The 11,660-nt window shown below is 35.5% G+C and overlaps 1 protein-coding gene across 4 annotated transcripts in view; it reads left to right on the top strand.

The window, feature by feature from the left end:
- The first annotated feature begins 1,791 nt into the window (after nt 1-1,791).
- The window catches only part of LOC145478915 (acetyl-CoA carboxylase-like), a 44,883-nt gene continuing 35,014 nt past the window's right edge, over nt 1,792-11,660 (top strand). Inside the window, exons 1-10 of one of the 4 annotated variants that reach the window (XM_081457109.1) lie at nt 1,792-1,807; nt 2,392-2,485; nt 3,811-3,901; nt 5,442-5,627; nt 7,677-7,796; nt 8,336-8,417; nt 8,926-9,024; nt 9,188-9,297; nt 9,795-9,905; nt 10,986-11,038. In XM_081457109.1, the coding sequence (XP_081313235.1) occupies nt 3,818-3,901; nt 5,442-5,627; nt 7,677-7,796; nt 8,336-8,417; nt 8,926-9,024; nt 9,188-9,297; nt 9,795-9,905; nt 10,986-11,038 (845 nt within the window). In that variant the 5' untranslated portion in view covers nt 1,792-1,807; nt 2,392-2,485; nt 3,811-3,817. Of the gene's footprint in view, nt 1,808-1,861; nt 2,486-3,202; nt 3,714-3,810; nt 3,902-5,441; nt 5,628-7,676; nt 7,797-8,335; nt 8,418-8,925; nt 9,025-9,187; nt 9,298-9,794; nt 9,906-10,985; nt 11,039-11,660 lie in introns of those variants that run through there. The other 3 variants (XM_081457107.1, XM_081457110.1, XM_081457108.1) reach the window with 3 other exon arrangements.

Below are 11,660 nucleotides of genomic sequence, written 5' to 3'. Positions count from 1 at the left end.
ACCGGCAATTGTTGCTTTTTTAAATTCAAGCCTCCGGGGAGGTGTAAGATAAAGGTAAAGTCTGCATACCGGCCAAGTGGCCCACCAGGCCGGAGCTTATCCCGGTTTCTGTTGCATGAAGCGACTAGGAGTATTTCTACTCCCCCCTGGATGGGATGCTAGTCCATAGCAGGGTTACCCCCAGCATTAAGTTCGCCGGTACCCATTTATACACCTGGGTGGACAGAGGCACTGGAAGGTGTGGGCGGGGCTTCTTGTTTCTTACATTGCCATCCGATCAATCTTGACGATAGACCCCGAGTATTTTCATGATGGACAGTAAACTGAGCTAAACCATGTTAAACAGCTGCTTTGTTAATAATCGATCTATCGGCGCAACGTGAAACACAAATTCAAACCTTTCAATGTGCTTTTTTTTTTTTGTTTGAAATTTATGACAATCTATACTACACCAGCTTTTTACTGCAGTGCTACTGGTTATACTTTTCAGCTGTCTTATTATTATGATGGCCAAGTCAATGAAACCTCTTGAAGTGTATTATTCAATGATCCAGTGTTTGCATGTAATTATTCCTGTTTTCTTTCATACCAACGAGCTAATTTGTATGTTTATATCACTATAGGGACCTGTAATGGACATATTATACTTTTCATTGCAAAACAACGAACCTGAATTGATATACATTCATAAGTGTGTTCGACAAAGGCATAATGTCGCCTTCCACAATACGCCGGAGGAATTTGAAAATGGAGGTTTCACTCTGAAAACGCATCAAATGTTTTCTGTGCACTACGCTGGAGGAATTTAACACAACAATCACTGGTCATTTTGGATTTGTGTTTGAGTAAAGCTCAGGCAGGGAAATATATATCATGATTATCGTAAACTCATCGTTTTCGAAATGCGTCGTTTTCAAAAATATTTTCTCAGACACTAAAACGCAAAGCCAGCGTTTTCAAAGAAATACTGTAGATGGAGAAACCCCTTTTCTAGGTTTATCAGCGTTTTTGAGCCGATCGAGTGATTGTTGTGGGCGTAGGAATTTTTTTACGGTTAAAACCGAATAATTTGCTCAAGCCACAAAAACAACATTTCCGATACTCTGATAAGTAGGCTAATGCCTATGATCGACTCAAAACGTAGACTGAAAGGGGTTTCTTTATTCACAGTAAAAGTTTTTTCTCGAAGATTAAACTCGGAACGGAAATATGAAGAAAAACATATCTTTTGCCGCTTTGTTTCTTTGCCATCTTGCCACGATTACCCATAATGCCCTTATAGCGTGAACGGGTCTACCCCAATTTACCGAAAGAGTTCGACAGCTCATAATATCCAAGAAGAATGGCGTTGAAGAACTGCAAATGGCAAGCATATTTTCCACCGGGATAATTCGGTTAGGAAATTTGGACTATCTTTCCGGAATTTTTGGGTAAATGGTAAACAACCTGAGTCGATCTCCTGCCGAAGGAGAGCTGGCTCTCGTGTCTGGGTTTGACATGTTTGAGGTCCTGCAGGTTTGACTGAATAATAAAGTTATCCTGATTCTCAAACAGTGATTGGTTTTTAGCGCGTCTCATGTTTCCCCAACTTGGAGCAGCTAAGTTGTCCAATAACTGACAAGGTGCCCAGTTAACAAGGAGTCCAATTACAAAATTCGCAAGGCGCTCACGCGCAATATTTTGTTTCATTCTTGTTTCATTCTGAACAGTCCTTTATATTCCCAAAATCTTTCAGAACTGGCTTTTCCCAGTGAATTTTGTCATAGGGATTTAAAACCCTAAAATCCTGGTCTTCGCTTAGTGTGAGGTACGTTGGTGTTTTCTAGATATATTACATTTTTGGTAGTAAGAGGATTCCAAGAAAGAAATTCGTTCAATTTTGTTTATAGCAATAATCATAGAATTGCCACAAATTGTCTTCCCAGAGAAATCGCATAACGAACGACTGAGTCGTGAGGTGAACAAATTTGAAAACGGACTTTGAGAAAGTCTACCAAACTCGTGATCAACCAAATCGGACTTGGACCGTTCATCTGTTAAACATACCTTTTTCCTTTGTTTTCACGTACGAGCATCAGCTTAGACAGTCAAAATTATAACTACGGTTCAATTAAAGTAAACACAACTTGAGTACGAGTAAATACGTCTCGTGAAAATTGAGGATAGTTGTCTTGGCCGCCAATCTGTGGTGCAGCCGAATACGTCACAAAATCCTCTTTACCATGTTTATCAGCTGGTAGACTGCCTGTGACGCGACACAGGCGCTCTTGTCTCTTGTGCCATTGCTGTCTGTTTAAAGTTGTTTTCAAGGAAGCCATGGAGGCATTGTACATATGGCGTTAGTGGCTGTCTTTTTTGCCATTGCTGTCGTTTTCTTTCTTTTCTTCCGAGGACGACGTATTTTCACTAAAGGTCTTAAACTGTATCAAGAGCGAGCAAGCAGAACTCAAAAACAGTTAGAGATTCTTCTTCAGGGGAAAATCAGGTAAGACAGTGAAGGCGAGGGTTTCAGCATGTAAGCTTTACAAGGTTTGTAATTGGTCAAAGAGTTGATGTACACCACACCCTCCCCTCCCCCTCCCCTACACACACACACACACACACACACACGTCGGAGGCAAAGATACTAGTTTCTATGGAGGTGTCGAAATTGAAACAATCTTCATAATGGGCGATTTTGAAAGTATTATTAGAATGATCATTTACAAGAAAAGTTTAAAATGATAATTGCCGTTGCTTGGGGGTTGTCTAGACAGGTGTTGTCCAAATGATGTTTCACAATCGTCACAAGCATTTCACATCATTAACACTACACAGACCGATTATAACCTGGTGTGTCTGGGAAAATACGAATGAGTCATAATTTGCAAGTGTCAGTCATGTCATAATTTATTGGCAAAACTGCACTTAATTGAAAAAATTCCCCTGGGCTAAAACTAAACTGAGAAAATGTTAAGAATGTTAAATCTAGCGAGCGTACAATCATGTATTTCTGTCTTTGTCTACAATCTAACTGATAGACAGACTTAAAGGTATTTATTTAGTCTTTTGAAACTTATCCTTCCGAAATGTACCTCCAGAGATCTAAAATATTTCAAAGGGCAAAATTTCAAACTCCATCGCATCATTTTAAATCTCATTACCCGCATGGCGATTTGATTTCATAGATAGATATTGGGTCCATTTCAAAGTCTTATACAGTGTTAGAGAAGGGAGTTATGGGAGAATCAAATATATCGGGTGACGCTATAAACGCCCAGGTGCCAGGGAAGTGTGACCCTTGTAATATTTGATTGCTAATTACCTAACCCTAACAAGGAAACTGATCGTAACAAAGCCCAATTCTCTGCTTAACATTAAGCTAACCCTAAGATGCTAAGCTAACCCTAAAATACTATAATTAACCCTAACTCCACTTCCGCGCGTTAGTCTTTCCGAATCGAGATATTGCGTGACAATGCTAGTTGTGATTATCAAGTGCTTCCCACGTGCTTGTCACGCCGTGACATGCTCAGTAGACAATGCCAAGCGAACATACAACTGAGTGTCATCGACAGTGGATTGTGCCAAGTGGTTCCGTGTATAAGACTAGTTCAGGAGGGAAAACTAACAAGCTCCACATATTTCCTTACCGAGGTGATACGTTAAAAACTCTATTTAATTGACCAGGGACGGACTTGATACCTACAAGTCCGTGTTTAGGACGCTGAACGGTTTGTATTTCCTAAAGCTGTTGACAACCGCTATTTAATAACATTCAGCTGTGTTGTTTTCTATGATGTAAACGTTTTGCTTTGCTTTGTTGCTTAGCTCGACGATGTCTACTTCTGATAATGATTCAGATGTCAGCGAAGACGGAATTTCGTTAAAAATTGACTCCAAAGGTTCCAAAGAGTGCAATGTAAGTGCTGAAAACATGTACATTGTAAGGTATTGTCAATTTTAATGTAGCTAATTTTCGCGTAGACTTCCCTGTTTCAGCCAACAAGGATGTGCTAGAAATAGCAGTTTCAATTGCTTTCCACGATGAAATTTTTTTTTGCCGTCGCTTTCATTTCAGGAAGGAATTGCAAAGTGTCTAACGCTTTCTCGGAGTCTGTACAGTTTGAAAAGCACCTCACTTTCACCTTGTCAGTTTAATCGATCGCCAACAAATTGGCGGGTCAGTTGTTTCTGTTCGTTGCTCTATTCGAACGGTTAACATGAAGAATACACGTGTAAGATGAGGTTCAATTATTCTAAAATCGGCTTGCTTTCGTGAAATGTAATCCAGCAGTAGGTGTTATTTGTCCTCGTTGGTTTGTCTGGACCGCGCTTGGGGGTGTGTTGGGGGGCCGGGTGTTATTGTGCAATATTGTACATAGAATTTTAGCGTTGACGATACAGATTAAGCGGGATGCCTAACATTTCCACTTATCTTAATAGTTTTGTTAAAATAACTTCATTTGCAGAGTGCTTTTTTTCTGCTATAGATGTGCTTTTATACTTTCCTTTCATGGAAATAATAATTCATATTTCCTCTGACCAGATAATTACGGAATACATGTACTGATTGCAAAATGTACATATTCTTTTGTAACTTTCTTTTTAAAGAGACTACAAAAATGTTGTCCTGGGCTTTCAGGGTTTTCCTTTTCTCAGTGACTCTTCTATCCATGACTTCCTTATGTGATATTAAGTGTACCCTGTCCAGAACATTGTTTGCTAACAGTTAACTTTTTACAAGCCCAAGACATTGTCAAATGAATTTTTAAAGTAGATAATAAACTTACAAAGCTTAATAAGTCTTTTCCGTATATGTATATTCTAAGCCAACATTATTCTTAAAAGAGTTTATGTGTTGACTGAATTTATTAGACAGTTTCCATTTTTGAACCTGGCAATTTTCTCCCTCATACTGATCAAAGCACTGAAATAACAATTTGATAACAAAAAGCTTGTTTGATGATGGTGATGCCCTCCAGCCATAACATTATTTGTAACAATCTTTTCCATTCACAAGGATATATCCAGGGAACATTAATAAGACTACCAGCAGCTTGAGCTAACTTAAAGATGGTGCAGCCCATTTAGTAATATGTACATGGCAGAGACTAGCAATATCTGATAATTAAAATGAGCCTGTTGTTTGGGATTTAGGTTGAAAAGTATGTGCTTGTTAATCCACGCGTGTTACTATAAATGTATTGTATGTTGTGCAGGGATATGTACAAAGTAAAATTTGAACCTGTTTTTTTTTTGTTATGTAATGGCAAAATGGTTGGCATGCGTGATTAATTTATGTAACGTACTTGTGTAACAAGGCCTGTAATTTACATAGAATTGTTAAATTTACCTAACCTATTTTGCTGAATAAATGTGTAAAATATAATGGTAGTTATAAGCTTAATAATTATGCAAAACGTAATTATTTATGCAAAGCAATTGATTTCTCTCTACAGATTGCCACTCCAGCTGAATTTGTTAAAAGATTTGGTGGCTCACGTGTGATAGAGAAAGTCTTGATAGCAAATAATGGTATTGCCGCTGTGAAATGTATGAGATCTGTTAGACGCTGGGCCTATGAATTGTTTGGCAATGACAAAGCTATACGCTTTGTTGCAATGGTTACACCAGAGGACCTTCGGGTAAGAGGACTCAGTTATTTTAATTCAGCCCTCCTAGTGTTAGTTTTTGCAGTTGCTTCATTGATAAATTAAGGTTATTGTTGCTCATCATGGTAAGATGCTTTGATAATATCTAATTGTTGCATACTGGTATCCAAATGTCAAGAAAGAAGTTAAAACTGAACATTCTATAATCTTTAACTTAGGAAAGTCTTGCATTTAGATGAGTTTTATTATTGTTATTATTAATATTTCATAATTGTCTACGGGTACATACAATTTGTCTGCAGATAAATAATCATGATATTGTATAGTCAAATCAGGGGTTTCAAAACGTTTTGAAGTAGGCATCTGCAGCTGGAAGAGTAGCTAGGCAGCTATGACAATTTAGAGGCCCTCATCCTACATGTATAATGTGAAGGGCACTAAATACAATGGCTGCTTTAAGCTCCCTTTGTAACAAGCTTCCTGCTGCATAAAAAAAAAAATTATTGCTCCAAAATTGAGTGTGAAGTTACTCTCTGCATTAAGACACCATGCCAAGCTTGTTTGTCACAAGCTGATTGCTACACGTACACTGTATAACCATGGCATGCAGAGTAGCTGGTGATATAATCAAGTAAGCGGCGGAACTCCGGCAGTTGCTGTCTTGTTTTGAAAAAACTGCAAATGTTACTGTTGTGAATATGCTGTTTCTTAGTTGATCATGTGACAAATGTTAATAATTTTTGGATTATGAATTTAATTTTAGTGAGTAGAATTATTTTTTAGTGTAATCTTCCTGCAGAATGTATGCACAAAGCGAATAGTGTGCTATTGAATAAATTGCACGTAATCATTAAGTTATGCTGTGCAATCATAGTATGTTGTTAGATTAAATTATACACTAAAATGGGTTAAATGCCTTTCCCTTGTCTGCATTTCATTTAACCTTCGTTTTGTGAGTTTAATAAGTCCTCACATTACAGTTAGAATTTTGACAAAAGTCATGTTATTTCTTTTTGTTTTATTAAGTCCTCCATTATCACTTTTTTAATGCTGTGTCTTGTGCCAGACTTTAACCCTGGGAGGGCCTCACTATTAAATAAACTTGGATCAATCCTCTAATTAGAAATCAAAAGCTAATAAATGTTACTTTTAAAATGATAGAACTACAGGTGATTAAAAGTTTTTGTTTTCAGAATACCTCTATTTATTAATAGCGGAGCTCCTGCACGCTGAAGGCGCACGAGCAGAGCCCCATACCTTAGAAAATTTGGTAACCCATCGATCTGAAAATTTTTGGTTGTCATGTGACTGTCCGAACATACGTACATACGTCCATCTGTCCGTACTTCAGTATGCCAATACTGTAGCTTGAAAACTAAGAGAGTAGCACCATTACCATAGCTACATCTTTTTTGGGCATCCACACTATTGTTAATTGACAGCTGTCACAACAAGCTATCTGCTGACTAGTATCACATGACTATATTGCGGGCTCAGGTTTAGAGCTCATCGAGGTTGCATGTTTTTTTTAAAGTTGACCGCTGACCAGTGACTGGTTTACCGATTGGATCGTGGGTTCAAGTCACGTTATTTCTCTGGGAGAGAAGAGAGGAGTACTTGCAAAGTCAAAATTTCAGTACAAATTAACCCCTGGCATGTTGTTGACTTTTCCTCTGACATATTTGTTGTGCAATCATCTACTGGAAAGTCCCTGATATATTGCATACATAATTTCTACAATCTTGGTTAGGCTTGTTGGGTATAGTTTGTTAAAATTTAACTGGAGAAATAGCAAAACCACATGCTGAACAATTACATCCTCACAGTTGATCATTTTTTTGAGTTTCTGATCCAAAAAAAAATAATTCTCTTTTCTCTTTATCGTCAGTTATTGCAATCAGGAGCTCCGCTTTTAGGCTTGGCTAAATCTATATATTAATTGATTCAAAGCATGTACATTTGAACTAGATGTTTTTAAAATGAGAAAAAAATAGGGTCGCATGTTCACTTTTGTTTTAAATTTGGTGTGACTTCACAACTCCATTTTACTTTTTGTGAAACGTGTTGTACTGTGATTTGCAGGCCAATGCAGAGTACATCAAGATGGCTGATCAGTACGTGCCAGTACCTGGTGGAACAAACAATCATAATTATGCCAATGTTGAACTGATTCTGGATATTGCAAAAAGAATTCCTGTACAGGTAATTGTCTTTTCTCTAAGACAAGTTAGTGTCCTTGAATATTAATTATTTTATTATTCTAAAACTTGCAAGGCAAGTGGTAAGATTTGATTAGATTAAGTTGTTAAGTCCCATAGACAAAACTAGGTACTTTTATTCGTTTGTTCTTATGGCAATTAGACTACAGAAATCTTGAATTTTAAAAGAAGATTACACTAGGTTCTTAAGTCACATTTGGAGGATAAAATTCTTTGATCCTGAAAATGGAAGGGTAAAATTTACTGATTAAAGTGCTTTTATTTGTAAAAAAAATGTAAACTACAACTTACATGTAAATAACATCATAATGATGCACATTATTAAAATTTACAGTTATCTATGTACTGGTAAATTAAGTATTGTACATAAACCAATCCAGATAATTTAATATTTTCCGGCTGTGCAGCAATCCATTGTACAACTAAGTTTAACAAACAGTAACCAGACAAAGGCATATAATTGGGAGCATTAGCAATCCTGTGACTGACTTGGTTTCATGTACATTATCATTATTTTCCAAGGCTGTCTGGGCTGGATGGGGTCATGCCTCAGAGAATCCAAAACTTCCTGATCTGCTTTCAAAGCATGGCATCACTTTTATCGGTAAGAATTTTTGAAAATTTATGTGAATTTAGTTGTACTTAATTTAAGTATACAACCTATGTACGTACTTAGTGCTGTCTAAGAACCTGGAGGTCTTGCTCAGTAATTGGCGCTAGTTATAGTTTATTCTGACTATTATTTAATGAAATTTCAGAATTGGAAATTTGTTTTAAGTCTAACTTATTTTATTTATTACTTTTAATATTATTTTCATGGTGAAGCACAGTTGCATATATTTATAAAACTATGTAGCATAATAATAAACTTTAATTATTATTATTATTATTATTACTATTATTATCATTATCATTATCATTATTGGTACAATTATTACTTTTATTATTATAATTATTATTATTATTACAGTGATTATTAATTTTTTAAATAATATTTATTAATTTGAACAACATCCAGTCCCTTTCAGTATCAAAGATTGTTTAATTATACTTAGAACTGTCCTTCTTGTAAAAGAAAATTAATGTCTGATTTGACTGAATTATTTTTTCAGGTCCACCTGCATCAGCCATGTGGGCTCTGGGTGACAAAATTGCATCAACTATTGTGGCTCAGACTGTTGGTGTACCCACCCTCCCGTGGAGTGGATCAGGTCAGCTATTTTAAATAGGAGGGTTGGATTTGCTATTACCATGTTTGTTAAATTCTGTTCATGACTTGTATTTCAGTGCCTGGCATTTTGTGATTCATTTGTAAATTTTTAATTTTTGTTTCCCTGGTTGATTAATCATTTGGTGTCCATGTTGATGTTTTAGGTCTTACCCTTGACAGTTCATCTAAGGACTTTGTTAATGGGAAAGTTGTAGGAGTTAACCATGACCTGTACATGAAAGGGTGCGTGAAAGATGTCAGCCAAGGAATCAAGGTTGGATATTGAACTGTGAAAGTGATCATCATCAATGAATCCTTTAATTACGTAATATTATGCGACAATCCTTTTGATGAATCCTTTGTTACAGTATTTGTGCAGTTGACATGATTAATTTTAAATCTTTAACTTGTAGAAACAGAGACTGTAAATCACTGAGAAAACTGAACCCTGACTCACCCCTGACTCACATTTTATAGCCTCAATGATATGGGAGTGAAAGTGTTTGTAGAATATTCTATGTCCAGTGGATAACTCCAAACCAGCCTATTGTTTGCCACAGCTAGGCGCATTCAGTGTATAACATGTATGTCATTTTGGGCAGGAGAGAAACCTCTATCTACAGTGCTTAGAAGCTGTGGATCATGCATGGCTTGGTATTTAAGTAATGAAAACCGATAACTACATGTAGTCTCTCAATTATATTTAATGGGTAGGTACATGTAGGTTTTGTCTTCCTACATGTTCCTGTTGTAAAAAGTGTCTTCCTTCAGGTTGCCAGAGATATTGGTTACCCTGTTATGATCAAGGCTTCTGAAGGTGGTGGAGGTAAAGGAATCCGAAAAGCATCCAGTGATGACGAGTTTACAAACTTCTTCAGACAGGTACATTATTGTACATGTATGCCTTAATTGATCGACATCCACTTTCCCCTATTCCCAGCGATGTATAGCTACCTAGATAATATTACTACTACTATATAGTAGTAGTAATACCTAATATAATAGTAATTATAGTTATGTAATAATTGCATAGTACATAAATAGGGTATATTAACTATACATCTTTGTATGTCAGAACCAAACCCAGGACTACATATTTCATAATTATAGAATAAAAAGCTATTTCAAAACTATGTGAGGAATTTAAATTGTCTTAGTTTAAAATAGATATTTAATGGCTATGTAATTTTTAAATAGGTTTGGCATAGTTTGAAATGTATATTAACCTTTGCTTATACTGGACTATGTAAAAGTTTGGGGAGTAATTTAATAGGCAGTCTTGAGCTATTCATACACCCTGTAGCTAAAATAATTATGTAGCTCAACACAGTAAAAATACAGTAGCATTGACATAGGTTTTAAATAAAGTTGATACATCTGTCAAGTAGAGTTTTACATGGATAGCTTAATATCTCCCTGATTATGTGAAATCATGGTATTTAAATTTGCAATTAAAATAAAATTGTTGTAAGCTGGCAGATTGGATTCGAGATAATACTCCCTTCAAGAATGTGCATTTTATTAATAAAATTATAATCAGTATCTCAACAGATCCTATTCATAAATGGCTGCCAATTAAAATTCTTTTGTAAGTATTAAAATTAGCCCAACTAACCTGGTTTTTGAGTTGATAATTCAAAAGAATTTTTACTCTCAAACGAGGTTAGTTGGCTAATTTAGATGCATAAAAAGAGTTTTTAATTTGCAGCCATTTATGAATAGGGTACATACCCCTATATCTAGATATGACAGCTAATTACATGTACATGTCTTGATATTTTAAATACCATTTATTAGCTTTGTTGCCTTTAATAATCCATTCCAAAATACATGTACTTCACTTTCAATTTGGAGGTTCACTAAATAAATACGTATGAAATTATTCTATATTTTTTTAATAATTTTTGAATTATTAGTAATAAATGAAAATTGAGAAATGATTCCTTTAATTTCTTCCTGCAGGTCCAAATTGAAGTACCTGGCTCTCCTGTATTTGTAATGAAACTTGCAAAGAAGTAAGTTCTTGATGTACATGTATAATCCTCTCAGTCTTGAACTAATTAGCTAGTGTAACACACAAACCTGCTAAATCAACAGTTTTGTAGCATTCAACTCAGATTTGATATTAGTAGATTTTGATCCAATTTTTTGTTTCCATTTTTCAAGGTTTGTTTGTTGTCATCATAGTTATGATTGATGGCAGCCAGAAACCCAATTGTTACATGTAATTAGGTTTAGCCTTTAGAGTTTATGTGCTATTGAAAAGTGTACGGTAAACTACAGTACATCATTATATATGAAATATAAAATATAAACACGATACTGTAAGTAATTAAGCTTGCAGCTTGTGGGGTCGTGTGTAAATAAACAATAAAGAATGTAAGTATAGCTTATACATGTAAGTCAATTCATATTATTTAACATTAGATGTTAACCTAATATTTTTAAACATTTATAATTAAATTTTTTTTCACATGAAAGCTTAATATGCATGTTTTATGGTATATTTTTGAATTCTTCTAATTATCTTTCTTTCAGTTCTTGATGTTTCAACTTGTACATCGTCCTGTATCTAATTTTATTAATAGTAATTGGATTTTTCTTGTGTAGTTCCAGAAAATAATCCATACCTCCCCG

This window comes from Orbicella franksi, chromosome 2 (assembly GCF_964199315.1).
Source record: "Orbicella franksi chromosome 2, jaOrbFran1.1, whole genome shotgun sequence".
NCBI lineage: Eukaryota > Metazoa > Cnidaria > Anthozoa > Scleractinia > Merulinidae > Orbicella > Orbicella franksi.
The sequence above is the reverse complement of the archived record's forward strand: the minus strand, read 5'-3'. Positions and strand labels throughout refer to the sequence as shown.